The sequence below is a fragment of the Coregonus lavaretus genome (assembly GCF_964263955.1).
Source record: "Coregonus lavaretus genome assembly, chromosome: 15".
Taxonomy (NCBI): domain Eukaryota; kingdom Metazoa; phylum Chordata; class Actinopteri; order Salmoniformes; family Salmonidae; genus Coregonus; species Coregonus lavaretus.
In genome coordinates this window covers 50,537,813-50,557,512 of record NC_140002.1, presented here as the reverse complement: position 1 = coordinate 50,557,512, position 19,700 = coordinate 50,537,813, and the positions used below count along the sequence as shown (strand labels likewise).

The 19,700-nt window shown below is 43.5% G+C and overlaps 1 protein-coding gene across 1 annotated transcript in view; it reads right to left on the bottom strand.

Moving 5' to 3' along the window:
• Positions 1 to 18,472, bottom strand: part of LOC311142552 (aldehyde dehydrogenase family 3 member A2-like) — a 29,941-nt gene extending 11,469 nt beyond the window's left edge. The window contains exons 1-3 of the mRNA XM_084178230.1: positions 18,182 to 18,472; positions 13,620 to 13,782; positions 13,117 to 13,348 (exon numbers count right to left, since the gene is read on the bottom strand). Of these exons, the coding sequence (XP_084034356.1) occupies positions 13,117 to 13,348; positions 13,620 to 13,781 (394 nt within the window). The 5' untranslated portion in view covers position 13,782; positions 18,182 to 18,472. The remainder of the gene's footprint in view (positions 1 to 13,116; positions 13,349 to 13,619; positions 13,783 to 18,181) is intronic.
• Positions 18,473 to 19,700: the final 1,228 nt, after the last annotated feature.

Here is a 19,700-nt window from a genome sequence, read left to right as displayed (position 1 = left end):
TGGTGTTGGGGCTTCCCTGGTTAAGCACCCATGATCCTACCATTGCGTGGCAACAGAGGGCTCTTATGGAGTGGTCTGCCCAGTGTGTAGGGAGATGTCTAGGTGTTTCCGTAGGGGCGACCTCGGTAGAGAGTCCGAACCAAGTGCCCGCACTGCGCATTCCCCCTGAGTATGAGGACTTGTGTTCAGCAAATCGAGGGCAACACGGCTACCTCCTCATAGACAGGGGGACTGTGCGATAAATCTCCAAACAGGAGCGGCTCTTCCACGGAGTCGTGTGTATCCCCTGTCTCAAGAGGAGACAGCGGCTATGGAGACTTACATAGCCGAGTCCTTGGCACAGGGATACATACGGTCCTCCACTTCCCCGGTTTCCTCAAGTTTCTTCTTTGTGAAGAAGAAGGACGGGGGATTGCGCCCGTGTATTGATTACCGTAGTCTCAATCAGATCACAGTTAAGTACAGTTACCCACTTCCACTGATTGCGACTATGACGGAATCGTTACGCGGAGCGCAGTTCTTCACAAAGTTGGATCTCAGGAGCGCGTACAATCTGGTGCGCATTAGGGAGGGGGATGAATGGAAAACAGCATTTAGCACCACCTCGGGTCATTACGAGTATCTCGTCATGCCATACGGGTTAATGAATGCTCCTTCAGTCTTCCAATCCTTTGTTGACGAGATTTTCCGGGACATCCATGGGCAGGGTGTAGTAGTGTACATCGACGACATCCTAGTGTACTCTTCTACACGAGCCGAGCATGTAGCCCTGGTGCGCCGAGTGTTGAGAAGACTGTTGGAGCATGACTTGTATGTCAAGGCAGAGAAATGCCTGTTCTTCCAGGAGTCCGTCTCCTTTTTGGGTTATCGGTTGTCCGCGTCTGGTGTGGAGATAGAGGTAGACCGTGTATCGGCCGTGCGTAATTGGCAAACTCCAACCACTGTAAAAGAGGTGCAGCAGTTCTTGGGTTTTGCTAATTACTACCGGAGGTTTATTCGGGGTTTTGGACAAGTTGCAGCTCCCATTACGTCCCTGCTAAAGGGGGGTCCGGTTCGTTTGCAGTGGTCGGCTGAGGCGGACAGGGCATTTGTCAAACTGAAGAACCTGTTCACCTCGGCCCCGGTGCTGGCGCATCCGGATCCCTCTTTACCATTCCAAGTAGAGGTAGACGCGTCCGAGACCGGTATTGGGGCAGTCCTGTCACAACGGTCCGGCACGCCACCTAAACTCCGCCCCTGTGTGTTCTACTCCAAGAAGCTCAGCTCGGCGGAGCACAACTATGACGTTGGGGACAGGGAGCTGTTAGCCGTAGTCCAGGCCCTAAAGGTGTGGAGGCATTGGCTTGAGGGGGCTCAACACCCTTTCCTCATTCTGACTGATCACCGTAACCTGGAGTACATCCGGGCAGCTAGGAGATTGAACCCTCGTCAGGCTAGGTGGAACATGTTCCTAACCCGGTTTGTTTTTAAGATCACATACATCCCAGGGTCCCAGAATGGTAAGGCAGACGCCCTGTCCCGGCGGTATGACACAGAGGAGAGGTCCAACGAGCCTACTTCCATACTGCCGGAGTCTTGTTTGGTGGCTCCGGTGGTATGGGAGGTCGATGCGGAAATCGTGCGGGCACTGCGTACCGACCCTACTCCCCCCGAGTGTCCTGTGGGGCGGACGTACGTTCCGCTCGAGGTTTGTGATCGTCTTATTTATTGGGCTCATACATCACCCTCCTCTGGACATCCAGGTATTGGCCGGACCGTGCACTGTCTTAGCATGAAATACTGGTGGCCAACGTTAGCTAAGGATGTGAGGGTTTATGTCTCCTCCTGCTCGGTGTGTGCCCAGTGTAAGGCGCCTAGACATTTGCCCAGGGGTAAGTTACATCCCCTGCCCGTTCCACAACGACCATGGTCCCACCTATCGGTGGATTTTGTAACCGACCTACCCCCCTCCCAGGGGAATACCACCATTTTGGTCGTTGTGGATCGGTTTTCCAAGGCCTGTCGTCTCCTTCCAATGCCGGGTCTCCCTACTGCCCTACAAACCGCTGAGGCCCTATTTACCCATGTGTTCCGGCACTATGGGGTCCCCGAGGATATTGTGTCTGACCGAGGTCCCCAGTTCACCTCCAGAGTTTGGGGGGCGTTCATGGAACGATTGGGGGTCTCGGTAAGCCTTACCTCGGGGTACCACCCAGAGAGCAATGGGCAGGTGGAACATGTCAACCAGGATGTGGGTAGGTTTTTGAGGTCCTATTGCCGGGACCGGCCGGAGGAGTGGTCTAGGTTCATCCCCTGGGCAGAGATGGCCCAGAACTCTCTCCGCCACTCCTCCACCAATTTAACACCTTTCCAGTGTGTTTTAGGTTATCAGCCGGTCCTGGCACCATGGCACAAGAGCCAGATCGAGGCCCCTGCGGTGGACGAGTGGATTCGGCGCTCGGAGGAGACGTGGGACGCTGCCCATGTCCATCTGCAGCGTGCCATCCGTCAACAAAAGGCGAGCGCCGATCGCCACCGCAGTGAGGGACCGGTGTACGCACCGGGAGATCGAGTCTGGCTCTCGACTCGAAACCTGCCCCTCCGCCTGCCCTGCCGGAAGCTGGGTCGGCGGTTTGTGGGGCCCTTCAAAGTCCTGAGAAGATTGAACGAGGTGTGTTACAGGTTACAACTGCCTATAGAGTACAAAAATATTAACCCCTCGTTCCATGTGTCTCTTCTCAGGCCGGTGGTAGCTGGCCCACTCCAAGAAGATGAGATAGGAGAGACCCCTCCGCCCCCTTTGGACATCGAGGGGGCCCCGGCGTACAGGGTCCGGACCATCTTGGACTCGAGGTGCCGGATGAGTGGTCTCCAGTATCCCGAGTGGGAGGGGTACGGTCCGGAGGAACGGTGCTGGGTGCCCAGGAGGGACATCCTCGATCCATCCCTCCTGACTGAGTTCCACCGTGGGCATCCCACGCGCCCGGGTCCGCGTCCTCCTGGCCGTCCCCGAGGCCGGGGTCGGCGCACGGCTGGAGCCGCGCGTCAAGGGGGGGGTACTGTCACGGATTCTGCCGAGACTGCTCCTCCTCCTGGTTCGGGCAGGCTTCGGCGTTCGCCGTCCCCGGAGTACTAGCTGCCACCGCTCTATGTTTCGTAGTGTGATTGCTTTTGTCTGTCTTTTACACCTGTGTCCATTTGTGTGTTGATTACTTGTCTTATAAGTTCCTTGTTTTGCATTAGTCTGATTGTGTGTTGTTATTTTCTGCCTGTCGTGCAGAGCTGCGTGTCTGCACTCTGTCTATGTTTGGGATTATTGTTTACGCGTGTTTGCGTAAGTGCCTCGCCTCCGTCTGTTTTCGAGGTCGTGTTTTGTTTGTTGCTCTTTGGACTATTAAAGTCTTTTGGACGTATCCTCTGTGTCCTGCGCCTGACTCCTCCACCACATCCACATCGGAACTACTGACAATGAGTTGCTTATTTCAATCAGCTGTGTAGTAATAGGGTCATACAATAAGTTATATATTGTGTATAAGAGGTCATACAATAAGTTTTGTAGTGATTCCTATGTTGTTCATGTAAAGAATATGTGTTGGTCCGTGGTGTGTAATGAGGAGCAAACAGACACTGCACTTGACACATTTATGAAATTGCTTATTCCAGTTACTAATAAGCATGCACCCATTTAAGAAAATGACTGTAAAAACTGTTAAATCCCCGTGGATTGATGAGGAATTGAAAAAATGTGTGGTTGAGAGGGATGAGGCAAAAGGAATGGCAAATAAGTCTGGCTGCACAACCGATTGGCAAAGATATTGCAAATTGAGAAATCATGTGACTGAACTGAATAAAAAGAAGAAGAAACTGCACTATGAAACAAAGATAAATGACATAAAGAATGATAGTAAAATGCTTTGGAGCACATTAAATGACATTTTGGGAAAAGAGGGAAACTCAGCTCCATCATTCATTGAATCAGATGGCTCATTCATCACAAAACCAACTGATATTGCCAGTACTACTAAATTATTTTTTCAAATGGCAAGATTAGCAAATTTAGGCATGACATGCCAGCAACAATTGCTGACACTACACATCCAAGTATATCTGACCAAATTATGAAAGACAAGCATTGTAATATTGAATTATGTAAAGTGAGTGTGGAAAAGGTGAAAATATTATTGTTGTCTATCAACAATGACAAGCCAACGGGGTCTGACAACTTGGATGGAAAATTACTGAGGATAATAGCGGACGATATCGCCACTCCTATTTGCCATATTTTCAATTTAAGCCTACTAGAAAGTGTGTGCCCCCAGGCTTGGAGGGAAGCAAAAGTCATTCAGCTACCTAAGAATAGTAAAGCCCCCTTTACTGGCTCAAATAGCCGACCAATTAGCCTGTTACCAACCCTTAGTAAACTATTGGAAAAAATTGTGTTTGACCAGATACAATGCTATTTTACAGTAAACAAATTGACAACAAACTTTCAGAATGCTTATAGAGAAGGACATTCAATAAGCACAGCACTTACACAAATGACTAATGATTGGCTGAGAGAAATTGATGATAAAAAGATTGTGGGGGCTGTTTTGTTAGACTTCAGTGCGGCGTTTGACATTGTGTTATGGCTTTACTCCACCTGCTATATTGTGGATACAGAGTTACTTGTCTAACAGAACACAGAGGGTGTTCTTTAATGGAAGCCTCTCCAACATAATCCAGGTAGAATCAAGAATTCCCCAGGGCAGCTGGCTAGGCCCATTACTTTTTTCAGTCTTTACTAATGACATGCCACTGGCTTTGAGTAAAGCCAGAGTGTCTATGTATGCGGATGACTCCTCACTATACATGTCAGCTACTATAGCGACTGAAATGACTGCAACACTTAACAAAGAGTTGCAGTTAGTTTCAGAGTGGGTGGCAAGGAATAAGTTAGTCCTAAGTATTTCTGAAACAAAAAGCATTGTATTTGGGACAAATCATTCACTAAACCCTAAACCTCAACTAAATCTTGTAATAAATAATGTGGAAATTGAGCAAGTTGAGATGACTAAACTGCTTGGAGTAACCCTAGATTGTAAACTGTCATGGTCAAAACATATTGATACAACAGTGATAGATGAATTTGTATGTTTATTTTAATTACTAAAGTGTTCCACCCCGATAGTGTATAAATGTGTAAACTGTGTTAGAGTTATAAGAAAATAGAACCACTAACAGGGAAGATGTTAGAAACTGCTGGAACATTCTATACTGTGGAAATTTACAGGCCGCCAAAAGGTGGGCGGAGCAAAGTCCTTTGTGTGGACGCATATAAAATGGGCTGTGTGTGTTTTTGGCGCCAGAGCGCTCTCTGAAATAAAAATGGCTGATCCCTTGCAGACTGGAGAATTTGTTTCATTCATTATTAAACCAGAGCCTTACACCCTCTGGGAATTATTCAAAGCTTTAGTAACTATTAGAGATAGAAATTCTCATGACAATTGGTCCTTCGAGCCGGATCTCAAAATCCGTCGTTCCGGGGGACACCAAAAATCGTGCATGTGCGGATAATACATCCGTATAGACTAAGACCTGGCCACTGAGATTGGGGGTTCTTTACAGGCCGGTGGCAAAACTGTTAGACGACAGAAACGGTGACGAGATCACAAAATGTATATCCCAGCTGCAAGGATAAGGTCAGTAATTTTTATTCATGGATTTTGGGGGGATTGATATTTTGAAACTGCAGTAGGATTTTTTTTTACAGTTTACTGTAAAGGGGGGTGAGAGACAGTACATAAATCATGTGATAGGAATAAGACTAAAATCTAGATTTTCTGATTATAGTTCAACTATGGTTATGTGTTGTGTAAAAAAATAAACAGTCAGTGTTGATTTTGGGATGTAAGACTGGGATGTAGTAGTTTGCAGGGTTCAAATTGAACGACTCACTTATGCAACAGGAATAGTGGGGGGAGGAAGAAAGTTCTTTTTTGTGTTGCCGAATGAGTTGATAGTTAAAAAATTACTGAGAATATAGTTAAATGTATGCTTGTCAACGATAGCAAGTATTTGTTTTTATTAATTAGAGCCTAATCAGAAAGGATAGTTACAGAAATGGAATAGCGGACTGGAAATTGCGATAGAGCTGTGACAATGATTTGAATTGAGAACAAAGGAAAATAATTGATGGTTCTAGTTCGCGGGTAAAAGAGAGTCGTACTTGCTTGACTGGATCAAGCTGTAAGAGATTTGAAGCAGAAGTCTGAATAGTTGAATTGAAAACATTTATTTGACAAATTCTAATTGCTATTACTTTATTCTATAGGTTGCGTAACACCAGTGGTGTATGCAAATAATTGGTGAATTATAAAATGATAATTTGTTTTCATTACGTGGACCAGTGGATTGCAAGTAGCTTTAGCTATTATGCTGATGGGATAGCACCAACTTTATGTAGGTTCTAAATTTGTTGAACAACAAGTTGGTATTTGAAACAAAATTAATGCAATAGGCTGCAGTAATAACATTATCAGAAAAAGGCACAATCTAATGCGAAACAGCTATTACCTATGTCATTGATTCAGTAATGAGACCAGGATGATAGTAATACTAGAAATCTAGGTAGGAGAATTTAGGATAGGGACTAGCTGTCCAGATATAGACAAAAAAGGATGAGTTAAGGAATAAATGCCAAGACAAAATACAGAACGATACGTGTGAGGTTTTTGAATTGGCAACAATTGAATTAGCTCTGCAGCAAGAACAGAAACCATACCTCACCTTAACAGTTTTGGGGGGGGGGGGAAAGTACATTCTTGTGTACACGGGCATGTCGCACAGCGATCTGTGCAGTCGACAGGCCCGAAGGGATTAGGATTAATGGGGGAAAAAATCATAGTACGCTCTGCCTCAGGCCATCAATCTATAGAGCGGTTATCAGCTCCTGTGACTTTACAACATGGAAATTCAGGGGGAGAAGTATGCATACCTGTACTGATATCAAGCCTAAGACCAGTTAATCTACTAGGAAGAGATGCTATGACTCAGTTGAACGTAGCTGAAACACAGACTGAGAGGGGTATGAAGGCATATGTGGTACTGGATAACATGGTAGTGAGCGGGGAGGGAGAGCCAGGCTATAACCAGGAATTTGGAAAAGTTTGAACCTCAGGAAGGAAGCCAAATTTTAATTTATGTAGATTATATTCTATTGGCTAATCCCACTCAAGAGGGATGTAAGAAAGATACACTCCAATTGTTAACCTTTATGGCAGAACAGGGACACAAAGTTAGCAAAAGAAAACTTCAACTCTGGCAGAGCGAGGTGATTTACTTAGGACATACCATAACTCAGGAGGGGCGAACGTTAAACTCATCCAGGAAAACTGCTATTCTTGGAGCACCAAAACCGTTAAACAAGAAACAAATGATGAACTTTTTGGGAATGATAAACTACTGTAGAGCGTGGGTACCCTATTATGCACTGCATACTGGTAAATAAAGTAATCTTATCTATGGGAAGACAATGGCAGCCAAGGAACAATTCATAGAGGTAAAAAAAGGTTGCTCACTTCCCAAACAGTCTTAGCTTTTGATGAGGGAGTTTTTTTTTAGTGGACTATGAGATAAAACTGGGTTAATCACGAACATAGAGTTAGAATTCTTTGTTGCTAGGCAAATAACTGAATTGGGTCATTTCACTGTGTGTGTGTATGTTTGAAAGATTTAAGTATGGACCTGTCATGTCCAACCATCAGTCTTCAGGTCAAGCCCGGGAGAGCCGGGGTTGAACAGAGTTTAAACTAAACATGAGTGTTTTTACAAGATAAGGGATTGATTGATTGTATTACTAAGGATAATTTACCAATATTACCTAACTGATTGTTTAGATATGTGGCAATATTAACACATGGGCAGAGGCATGTGTCAACAGGGGGGATAATGGTAGATGGTAGGATTAAAGATAACTAGATGGAGGAGAGGACTAGATACTTAAATAATGTATTTATTTATTTGGATACAGTCTATAGTACAATGTCTACCGATAGTATTAATGACGATTAGGATAACTCCAGATAAAGAAGGGTTATCCCCCTTTGAAAACGTTTTTGGGAGACCATATAGAATGACCGAGTTAGGCAGACTAGAACAGGCAGACATAGAAGTAGAAGACACGTTAGCAGAACACATGAGGAGGTTGTTTATTAACCACACCCGTATGTCAAAGGTTTTGTGCCCCACAGGTGAACTAAAGGAGAAGGTGACCCACTCTATCCAACCAGGTGACTGGTGTGGATCCAGTCCCTAAAGAAGAAAGACTGGAAGCAGCCCTGTTGGGAAGGGCCCTATCAGGTTATATTGGTCACCGCCTTTGCCATTAGAATAGCAGAAAGAGCAACCTGGGTCCACGTTACCCACTGCAATAAGGTAAGAACACATACAAGCACCACTGAACACACGCAGCGTTAGAGAGAAGAACTGAACCAATAGGGTCCGGGGATCACCTCTGATAACAAAGATCTCCTACCCCGACCTGTTTTACATTTGACATTTTAGTCATTTAGCAGACGCTCTTATCCAGAGCGACTTACAGTTAGTGAGTGCATACATTTTTCATACTGGCCCCCGTGGGAATCGAACCCACAATCCTGGCATTGCAAGCGCCATGCTCCTCCAACTGAGCTACATGAGGCCCCTATCATCACTGTAGTGTGTTCTTAGGGTGTGAGTATGGGGTGGTACCAAGCAGAAAGACTAAGGGCAGGAGAGGGTTGGCGGTTTTTGGGAATATGGGTAACCCTGAGCTGCATCATAGTCTCGGCAATGGTCCTGATATGTCAAGATCCACCACCACCCCGCACCAATTATGCTATGACCTTACCATTGTTAAGAAGTAAAAGAGAAACGACCCGACATACCGACCGTCAAGGACAAGTGACCTACAAAATAGGAGTCAGAGAAGGGCAGACTGTAGGATTCAAAATAAGGGTTAGGGACATAGCCAACGGGTGGGGTACATGTCAACAAGCAACAGACTGGAACAATACCCCACCATATTTGTGTTCGGGCCCCACGGCGGATTGTTCCTGGACTCAAGTGTTTAAACACACTTGGGGACGGGATATGAGACCGGGCGGGACTGGACATCCCGATGGGGGGTAAAGAGAAACAAAGATATCATGAATGGTCAATTGGAAATAGTAGTAATAGTAATGTGACTGACTTAGGTTCGGAAGCACAGGAGAGAATTCTGAACCTTACAGCCCCTGTAACTGATGTGTGGTATGCGTGTACCAGTAAAGGCCGTATAAGGCAGACAAGGCCAAAAGGGTGGGTAGGTACCTGCGCCCCGGTTGTACTGGTTCAGCCAGTTAGAATTAGTGACTGGAAACCAAGGAAAGGGTTAAACAGACGTAGTAGGAGTTTTGACCAGAAGGAGAATAGCCTTATTTGGATGGATACAATTGGGATACCAAGGGGGTTACCGGATGAATACAAAGCTATGAATCAAGTAGGGGAAGGATTTACTACAACGTTCTTTTGGGTGGGTAACAATCAATAAAAATGTGGATTGGATTAATTATATATATTACAGCCAACAACGGTTTGTGAACCAGACTAGAGATGCAGTGAGGGGAATCTCAGATCAATTATCTGCCACCTCGCTCATGACTTGGCAAAATAGGTTGGCTCTAGATATGTTGCTGTCAGAAAAGGGTGGTGCAGAGCTCTTGCAGGATTGACTGCTCTAAGTGAAGAATGGGCTGAGAACTCAGGTGTTAATACATTTTTGATAGGGTGGTTTGATTAAATGTTTGGTAAATGGAAAACCATGGGTATGCTTATATTATGTGGTTGTTGTCTTATTTCCTGTGTCCGAGGGTTGGTGAGTAAGGCGTTGGAGAATGCAGTGTCTCAACAGATGATGAGATATGGACCGACTCCGGACTCTGACCAGTGGGGTGTGAAAAACGATCCTCCAGGCTTGGTGGATAATGAGGACTTTGACCCTGATAATCTGCAATTAGATAAAACTTGTATTGGTTCTGACGTGTGAAGGTCATAGGGAAAATCTCAAACAGAGGACCTATGATTGGAAGTAGATAATAGAACTAATCTCTGAGGTTAATCATGCTTGTAAATACATTTATCCTGAGGGTGTAAACATTTAGTGAAAGGGTGGATTGATAGATTAATTTGTATGTTTATTTTAATGACTAAAGTGTTCCACCCCGATAGTGTATAAATGTGTAAACTGTGTTAGAGTTATAAGAAAATAGAACCACTAACAGGGAAGATGTTAGAAACTGCTGAAATATTATATACTGTGGAAAGTTACAGGCCGCCAAAAGGTGGGCGGAGCAAAGTCCTTTGTGTGGACGCATATAAAATGGGCTGTGTGTGTTTTTGGCGCCAGAGCGCTCTCTGAAATAAAAATGGCTGATCCCTTGCAGACTGGAGAATTTGTTTAATTCATTATTAAACCAGAGCCTTACACCCTCTGGGAATTATTCAAAGCTTTAGTAACTATTAGAGATTCTCATGACAAACAGTAGCTAAGATGGGGAGAAGTATGTCCATAATAAAGCGCTGCTCTACCTTCTTAACAGCACTATCAACAAGGCAGGTCTTACAGTCCCTAGTTTTGTCACACCTGGACTACTGTCCAGGACCAAGTTTGGGAAACTCTGAGTTAGCAGACACTCTTAAGTGCATTTAACAATTGAAATAGACCCTTCTTCAAAACATATTTATCACATATGATATTACAGTACTATATGTCCATCTGCAGCCACTATCCACTGTGATGACTGGTGTGTGTGTAAAGGCAGACCTCTCACCGAGTGAACGGCCATAACCTTGCCTCTGGTAACTGATAGCAGGGTTAGAGAATAAAGTCCAGGCCAACACACACATTAATGAATACCAGTCCAAGCTCAATGCCAACAGCTATTTACTTGGCTGAATGCTGAATGTCTGTTAAATATATTATCCATTACAAGAACCAGGAGGAACTAGGATGAAAGATAACCAGGCAAGAGGTTTCCTCACAGTGTTTCCACTACCAATCCAATCAGAACGAGAACTTGTTACATCTGTTATGTCTCAATGAAGGCTTAACCAGAGAAATATAGATCATTGGATGTGGGCCAAACCACTTAACCTCTATGGGATCGGTGTCCCGTATACGGGACGGTTGAGCTAACGTGCGCTAATGTGATTAGCATGACTCTTGTAAGTAACAGCACTCTTTCCAGGACATAGACATGTCTTATATGGGCAGAAAGCTTAAATTCTTGTTAATCTAACTGCACTGTCCAATTTACAGTAGCTATTACAGTGAAAAAATACCATGCTATTGTTTGAGGAGAGTGCACAACAACAAAAAACGTATCACAGCAACTGGTTTGATACATTCACCTCTGAAGGTAAATAATGTACTTACATTCAGTAATCTTGATCTGATTTGTCATCCTAAGGGTCCCAGAGATAAAATGTAGCATAGTTTTGTTTGATAAAATGTAGGAACTGGGTTCTACAGTTTGAACCCCTGCTGTCACTGGCTCCACACCCACCCTGCCATCTAGATGTGTGAAAGTTAGTGTATAAGCTAATGATCCATAATGTATGACATTCCTGGGAGTGTGTATGTTCTCTATAGTTATGTACTTGAAAATATATCAATTGACCAATTCGGCACATTACGGCAGACTTGATACAAAATAGTCCAGTATTGCAATGCTTCACTGGATCAAGCTGAAACCTTGCACACACACTGCTGCCATCTAGTGGCAAAAATCTAAATTGCGCCTAAACTGCAATATTATATTGTGGCCTTTCTCTTGCATTTCAAAGATGATGGAACAAAAACATAAATAGAAAACGCATGTTTTTTTGGTTTGTATTATCTTTTACCAGATCTAATGTGTTATATTCTCCTACATTAATTTCATATTTCCACAAACTTCAAAGTGTTTCCTTTCAAATGGTATCAATAATTTGCATATCCTTGCTTCAGGTCCTGAGCTACAGGCAGTTAGATTTGGGTATGTCATTTTAGGCAAAAATTGAAAAAAAAAGGGGTTGATCCTTAAGAGGTTTAAACTCCAAAGATATAGATGCTACATAGACCCACCGCTGTCTGCCAATTTGTAAGACTAAAGACCCCTGGTTAAATACAATGGAATCTGAGCAATGTTAATGCACAATATTCAATGCAACACAACACTATGATAAATGCTGACCACGATGTTAAACTAATACACATTTACATTACATTTTAGTCATTTAGCAGACGCTCTTATCCAGAGCGACTTACATACATACATTCTTTTTTCTTTTCTTTTTTATATACCACAGGGGGTTGTGATTACACAGTAGAACGGATCAATAAATTATCCAGCTAACATGCCTAAATTCTGAAATAACTTTAATTTTTTAGAAAGATAAGCTTGAAATGGGCATCTAATTGACTCAACAACCAAAAACATATGTAGACAAAAGAAGGAAGGGAAACCATGCTAGGTCTTTGTAGATATAAGTTGTAAATTGGTCATAAATTGGGATAAATTGGTCATCAAAAAGAATGGAGGACCAATGCACTCTTCATATAATTAAAATGCCTTTTTTTGTTTGGCATGTGCAACGGAACAAAGATTTTTTAAACTCTGACCTGTTTCGGCAGCATGGCCTTCGTCAGGGAGTACAAAGACACATATCTAAGTTAAGCTTTCTTAATTAACCAGAACATTAGTGGTTATTTCTGCTTGTTTATCAAAGTTAGCTGGCTCATTGATCCTGCTTTGTAGTATACCCCTCAGGTGTTTACTGTGGTGCTGCTAGTATACAAAACAACAGAGTGATCGTTGGAAAGAGGCTTTTAAAACTGACAACGTGAATAATTCAGAAGTACATTCACTGGTGGCCATCTTGGAAGGGGGAAAGATGGAGGGATAGGTAAGCAGCTGAGAGGTATACTGTGTAATACTGATTAAAAGGACCTGGCCTGAGAGAAGCAGAGATGGATGAATGGTCTGGGGGTAGGTCTCACACACACACACACACACACACACACACACACACACACACACACACACACACACACACACACACACACACACACTACCCAACCCCCCCACTCCTCCCTACCTGCAGCGATAGCCCCTATAAGCGGCTGTATGGTGACGGCCCAGGGGTAGTTCCATGCTCCTATGATGAGCACCACTCCCAGTGGTTCAGGCTGGATGTAGACAGTGTCTGAGATGGTCAGGAGGTTCTTCTCAACAGGCCGGGGAGCAACCCACTCCGCCAGCTTCTTCACTGCCAGGATAATCTCCCCTTCCAGGCCCAGTGTCTCATACAGCTGGGTGCCTGCCTCACTCTGGATGAATGGAGGATAGAAGATGGATATGGAGAAAGATGAGGATAGATACATGCATACAGACACACTTGTGCGTGTACAAACATACACTGCACAGTCATAAACACACACATACATTTCTGCACATACTCGCACGCACACACACACACACACACACACACACACACACACACACACACACACACACACACACACACACACACACACACACACACACACACACACTCCTCTCTCACTCACGCTCTGTCTGTCTGTCTGTTTGTCTCTCTACCTTGTTCAGGTCTTTCTTGATGGCCTCAGCTATCTCCTTCTCTCTCTCCAAGAGGAATCTCTGGAGGTTCTTCAGCTGGCGGATCCGGTGTTCTAAGGGCTTCGACCTCCCGGTGAGGAAAGCTTTCCTGGCACGATCCACTGCCTTCTGCTCACGGGACATTCTACAAGAGGTGATGGATGGGTGGATGTTACAAACACGCCCCCCAAAATAACATAAATGTTTATATTGTAAACGAATGGCACTATTCACAACTATTTTATCTTTTATACTCCTGAGTCATCCTGTGTTGATGACAGCACAGTTGTGTATAAGGGAGGGATAATTTCATTCTATCGGCTATAGCATTAGATAGTCAACATGCTGATATGAGTAGCCTAACTCTGTTCAGCCTGGCCTCGAAGACGTAACATAGTAAATGTAAGTCTGGGACACTCAAATTAGTCAATATGTTACGTACAGTATGGTATGGTTACTTAAGCCAAAAACGAAAGGAGGGGAGCTTGGTCAGGGAGGATGGGTAGGCGTATAACGCAAACTTCTAGCAGCCCAAAGGTTGTGCGTTTGAATCACATCTTGGACCACTTTAGCATTTTAGCTAAATAGCAACTTTGCAGCTACTTATTACTTTTTAGCAACTCCTTAGCATGTTAGCTAACCCCTCCCCTAACCCCTAATCTTAACCCTACTTTGAGATTTTGGGGGATTTTTTGGGTAAAAAGTATGTGATAAGTGCCGGGGAGTGTTACCGCTACACCAAGGCTCTGCACAGGAAATACTCATATTAATAGTTGGTGGCAGTGGATAACCAAATCATACTCTCCTTGTCCATAGACTGCTTTTATGGTAAGGACACAAACATTTTGTATTTTGTAATTTGGGTGAACTCTCTCTTTAAAATAGGGCTGGAAAAAAATCTGGCTTGCTCTCCAGGAGGGTTGGCCACCCCTAATCTATGTTTCCCAAGTACTATGTGTTTGAAAATGTTCTTGTTATAACAATTAATTGATCAGAATCACCCAATCTTCAAGAGAAATCTAATGAATATCAATATTCAGGTGGTTTATGCCTACTAGCTGAAGATCCCTACCATCATCTAAATAAACAAAATATGATGTCTGGTCAGTCCCCCTACCATCTTTGCCTAGCATGTGCACAATACTAAAATGTCAAAAATTATATTTGATTCCTGGAGCATTTCATATCTAATGCTTGACCGTATGTATGACTTATTCAACACTGTCCATAATTGGCTGCAAAGATACATAGCCACATTTACAGTGCCTTCAGAAAGTATTCAGACCCCTTGACTTTTTCCACATTTTGTTACGTTACAGCCTTAATTCTAAAATTGATGAAATACATTTTTTTCCTAATCAATCTACACATAATTCCCCATAATGACCAAGCGAAAAGTTTTTTTTGCTAATTTATTACAAATAAAAAACAGAAATACTTTATTTACATAAGTATTCAGACCCTTTGCTATGAGACTCGAAATTGAGATCAGGTGCATCCTGTTTCCATTGATCATCATTGAGATGTTTCTACAACTTGATTGGAGTCCACCTGCAGTAAATTCAATTGATTTGATATGATTTGGAAAGGCACACACCTGTCTATATAAGTTCCCACAGTTGACAGTGCATGTCAGAGCAAAAACCAAGCCATGAGGTCAAAGGAATTGTCTGTAGAGCTCCGAGACAGAATTGTGTCGAGGCACAGATCTGGGGAAGGGTACAAAAAAAATTCTGCAGCATTGAAGGTCCCAAATGGCCTCCATCATTCTTAAATGGAAGAAGTATGGAATCACCAAGACTCTTCCTAGAGCTGGCCTCCCGGCCAAACTGAGCAATCGGGGGAGAAGGGCCTTGGTCAGGGAGGTGACCAAGAACCCGATGGTCACTCTGATAGAGTTCCTCTGTGGAGATGGGAGAACTTTCCAGAAGGACAACCATCTCTGCAGCACTCCACCAATCAGGCCTTTATGGTAGAGTGGCCAGACGGAAGCCACTCCTCAGTAAAAGGCACATGACAGCCCACTTGGAGTTTCCCAAAAGGCACCTAAAGACTCAGACCATGAGAAACAAGATTCTGTGGTCTGATGAAACCAAGATTGAACTCTTTGGCCTGAATGCCAAACGTCACGTCTGGAGAAAACCTGGCACCATCCCTACTGTGAAGCATGGTGGTGGCAGCATCATGCTGTGGGGATGTTTTTCAGCGGCAGGGACTGGGACAATAGTCAGGATTGAGGGAAAGATGAACGGAGCAAAGTACAGAGAGATCCTTGATGAAAACCTGTTCCAGAGCACTCAAGACCTCAGACTGGGGCGAAGGTTCACCTTCCAACAGGACAATGACCCTAAGCACACAGCCAAGACAATGCAGGAGTGGCTTCGGGACAAGTCTCTGAATGTTGGGTACAAAAAAAATTCTGCAGCATTGAAGGTCCCAAATGGCCTCCATCATTCTTAAATGGAAGAAGTATGGAATCACCAAGACTCTTCCTAGAGCTGGCCTCCCGGCCAAACTGAGCAATCGGGGGAGAAGGGCCTTGGTCAGGGAGGTGACCAAGAACCCGATGGTCACTCTGATAGAGTTCCTCTGTGGAGATGGGAGAACTTTCCAGAAGGACAACCATCTCTGCAGCACTCCACCAATCAGGCCTTTATGGTAGAGTGGCCAGACGGAAGCCACTCCTCAGTAAAAGGCACATGAAAGCCCACTTGGAGTTTCCCAAAAGGCACCTAAAGACTCAGACCATGAGAAACAAGATTATGTGGTCTGATGAAACCAAGATTGAACTCTTTGGCCTGAATGCCAAACGTCACGTCTGGAGAAAACCTGGCACCATCCCTACTGTGAAGCATGGTGGTGGCAGCATCATGCTGTGGGGATGTTTTTCAGCGGCAGGGACTGGGACAATAGTCAGGATTGAGGGAAAGATGAACGGAGCAAAGTACAGAGAGATCCTTGATGAAAACCTGTTCCAGAGCACTCAAGACCTCAGACTGGGGCGAAGGTTCACCTTCCAACAGGACAATGACCTTGGCACACAGCCAAGACAATGCAGGAGTGGCTTCGGGACAAGTCTCTGAATGTTGTTTTTTAATCAATTTTAGAATAAGGCTGTAACGTAACAAAATGTGGAAAAAGTAAAGGGGTCTGAATACTTTCCGAATGCACTGTAATTAATTTTCTAAGACAAAAGTAGGCATATCAGAGTTATTGCTGACAAGCACACTAATTACCCTATATTTTAGCCCATTGTTAAGAATGAGAATTGTTCCAATAATAAATAGTAAAATCTCCTGAAGACATAATGCCATTAATCTGCCCCCACACCCTAACCAAATAATTGTTATACCTATTGTCCCACCCCTTTTTGGTTAGCAATCTGTTAGACAAAATCAGGTCACCCTACCAAACGTCGTTGCTGAAACATACTGTAGGTCTCTGTCTGCTGCCTTTTCATTGTCACAGCCTAAATGCAAATCACCAAACGAGGGGACTAATGCAAGTGTGGATTAAATCGATTTCGTTCTTTCTTTCCATTCAACGCCACTCTAATCTTGAGGGGCGTTTCTTTAAAACATGCACCCAATCCCCTTGATACCTTACATAACTAGACCAATCATATGCTTCAATGTGCCGCGGTTCACAGTGCTGTGGCAGGACAGGACATTGATAAAGGTTCATCTCATGATGTTCAATTGCAGACGCAGATGCTCCTATTTCAAAGCTCCGCTCATTTATTTAGCCAGGATAGTCCACTCAGTAACAATTGCCACTGTTTTCCAGGGAGTCCTGGGTTCCATAGAATCGATTTGGAGCACAGTTGAAAAGTTAATGCGCTGACTAATTAGAAAATAATAGCAGTACTTTTCAATGCGTCAGATATACTGTAAGAGGTGTGCCAATGCGTGAGAGTTGGCAGCTCTGCCCTAACCCCTAGTCACCAAGCTAACGTTAGCCACAACAAATTGGAATTCATAACATATCATACGTTTGCAAATCAAATTCGTAACATATTATAACATATTTGTAACATATCATACGAAATGGATTCTGGACATCCACAAATTACTAGGTTGCTCTGTTTGCCTTGGGCAACCGACTATGCCTGCTTTGGTGTTATCAGCAATAACAGCTATGATGAAATGCTGTCAAAAGGCTAAAACAAGACTAGACAAAGCAAATGACTTGTATTATCCCATTATAACTGCGTAACTACCGGTGAAATAAAGAACAGCGCATTGTAGGCTACACAGATTGGTTAGAATTAATATTGTACCAACGCTGGCTCCATGCGAGATCAAATCATATAATCATTCTGAGCCGTTACATGATAACGTTGAGCTCGAGTTATAGCTCTTCATTATGGCTAAAAATTATCCGTTTTAGAGAAGGTGTTGTTCTTGATTCTATTCTGCTGAGTCAACATGTAGAAAAGGCTTAAACACAACCTTTAACACAGTACCGGTTTGCAGCAGGGCATTCTGTAACATTTCTTATCACTAATTTAATTTGTAACTCGCAAACACAACTTTAACTCTTACCTGACCGGCTGTTATTCCAAATCTCACTCAGATTATTCGCAAATTGCTATGTGGCAGAATCAACGACGTTAGAAATGATCCGCGAGCTCAGTCCAAACCACTATTGAGTAAACATGAAAGACGGATCTCCGTTAACGTTATATAGCAGCCAGAGAAAGATGCCTGAGCGGAGTACCTACTTCCGTTTTACAGAGGAAAAACGGAAGTTAGGTTGAAAATACTGTATCCCTGAAAACCATAAACATATCTTTTTCCACGGCTGCTAAGGGTGGATTTCCGGTAATGCTGCCCATCTGCTATTGGTGGAGGCGGGCCATATCTGGTACGCTGGTTAGTTTGCCTGTCCCTCAAGCGTCAGAAATCCATGCACAATGACGTTATAATCATGTTTCTCTACATGGTTATTACCTGGCCGTGATGCATCATCCTTTACTATACCCTTTTCTTATGATATTGTTTTGTTTACCCAACGTTTTGCACTGCAGAATGGTAGGCCTATCGCGAAAAGAATAATAAAGCACACAATGCTTCTATAGTTTAATGATTACTAAAGATATAGGCCCACAAGTTCTTATTTTGTTGAAGAATTTAAGAACAAAAAAACAATGCTTTAGTAGCTGAGTGACATGTTATTATCATGTTACAATAAATTGGCAAGTTGCCAACTGCCAAAATCATGTTGAATGTGGCTGCCACAACTCCATGCTTTGTGCAATACAATGTGATGTGTCAATTGTCCTTTGCATGCACTATTCCATGCAACACTGTAGGCTTAGCTCCTTATGACCAGGATTGGTGCCTACTGCATTAGAAAAAGGCCCTGTGTAGCTCAGTTGGTAGAGCATGACGCTTGTAACGCCAGGGTTGTGGGTTCGTTTCCAACGGGGGGCCAGTATGAAAATGTATGCACTCACTACCTGTAAGTCGCTCTGGATAAGAGCGTCTGCTAAATGACTAAAATGTTTTAAAAAAAACGGTATATCTCAGACCCAAATGAATGGGAATGGAAAGCACCATCTATTTAGAGATCCAAGGGTTTGGGCCAAGGCGCAAGTATGACAGAAATATTAAAAAAATCCATGAACCATGATTGAGCTGATAAAAACCACATTCATTTCACATTTATCTTTAATCTTCAGAAATATGCCAGCCCTCTTCTTGGCCTATACATTTACATTTACATTTACGTCATTTAGCAGACGCTCTTATCCAGAGCGACTTACAAATTGGTGCATTCACCCTATAGCCAGTGGGATAACGAGAGTTAGGTCAAATTCCAAGTCTTTCCCCGTAGCCATACCTCATTCTATGAGTAGCCCATGTTTCAGCCACAGAAAAATAACTGACATATTTAGAAGGATCTGCATGCTTGCAATAGGTGACCATCAGATTCTCGTTTCACATTCAATTTAAAATAAAGCACTTGTTAGACTGATCTTAATGTTGCTAATGTAGTTTTACTGTAATTTCTTGTGATTTCACTTTTCAAGAAAAACTTGCTCTTATAATTGAAAAAATA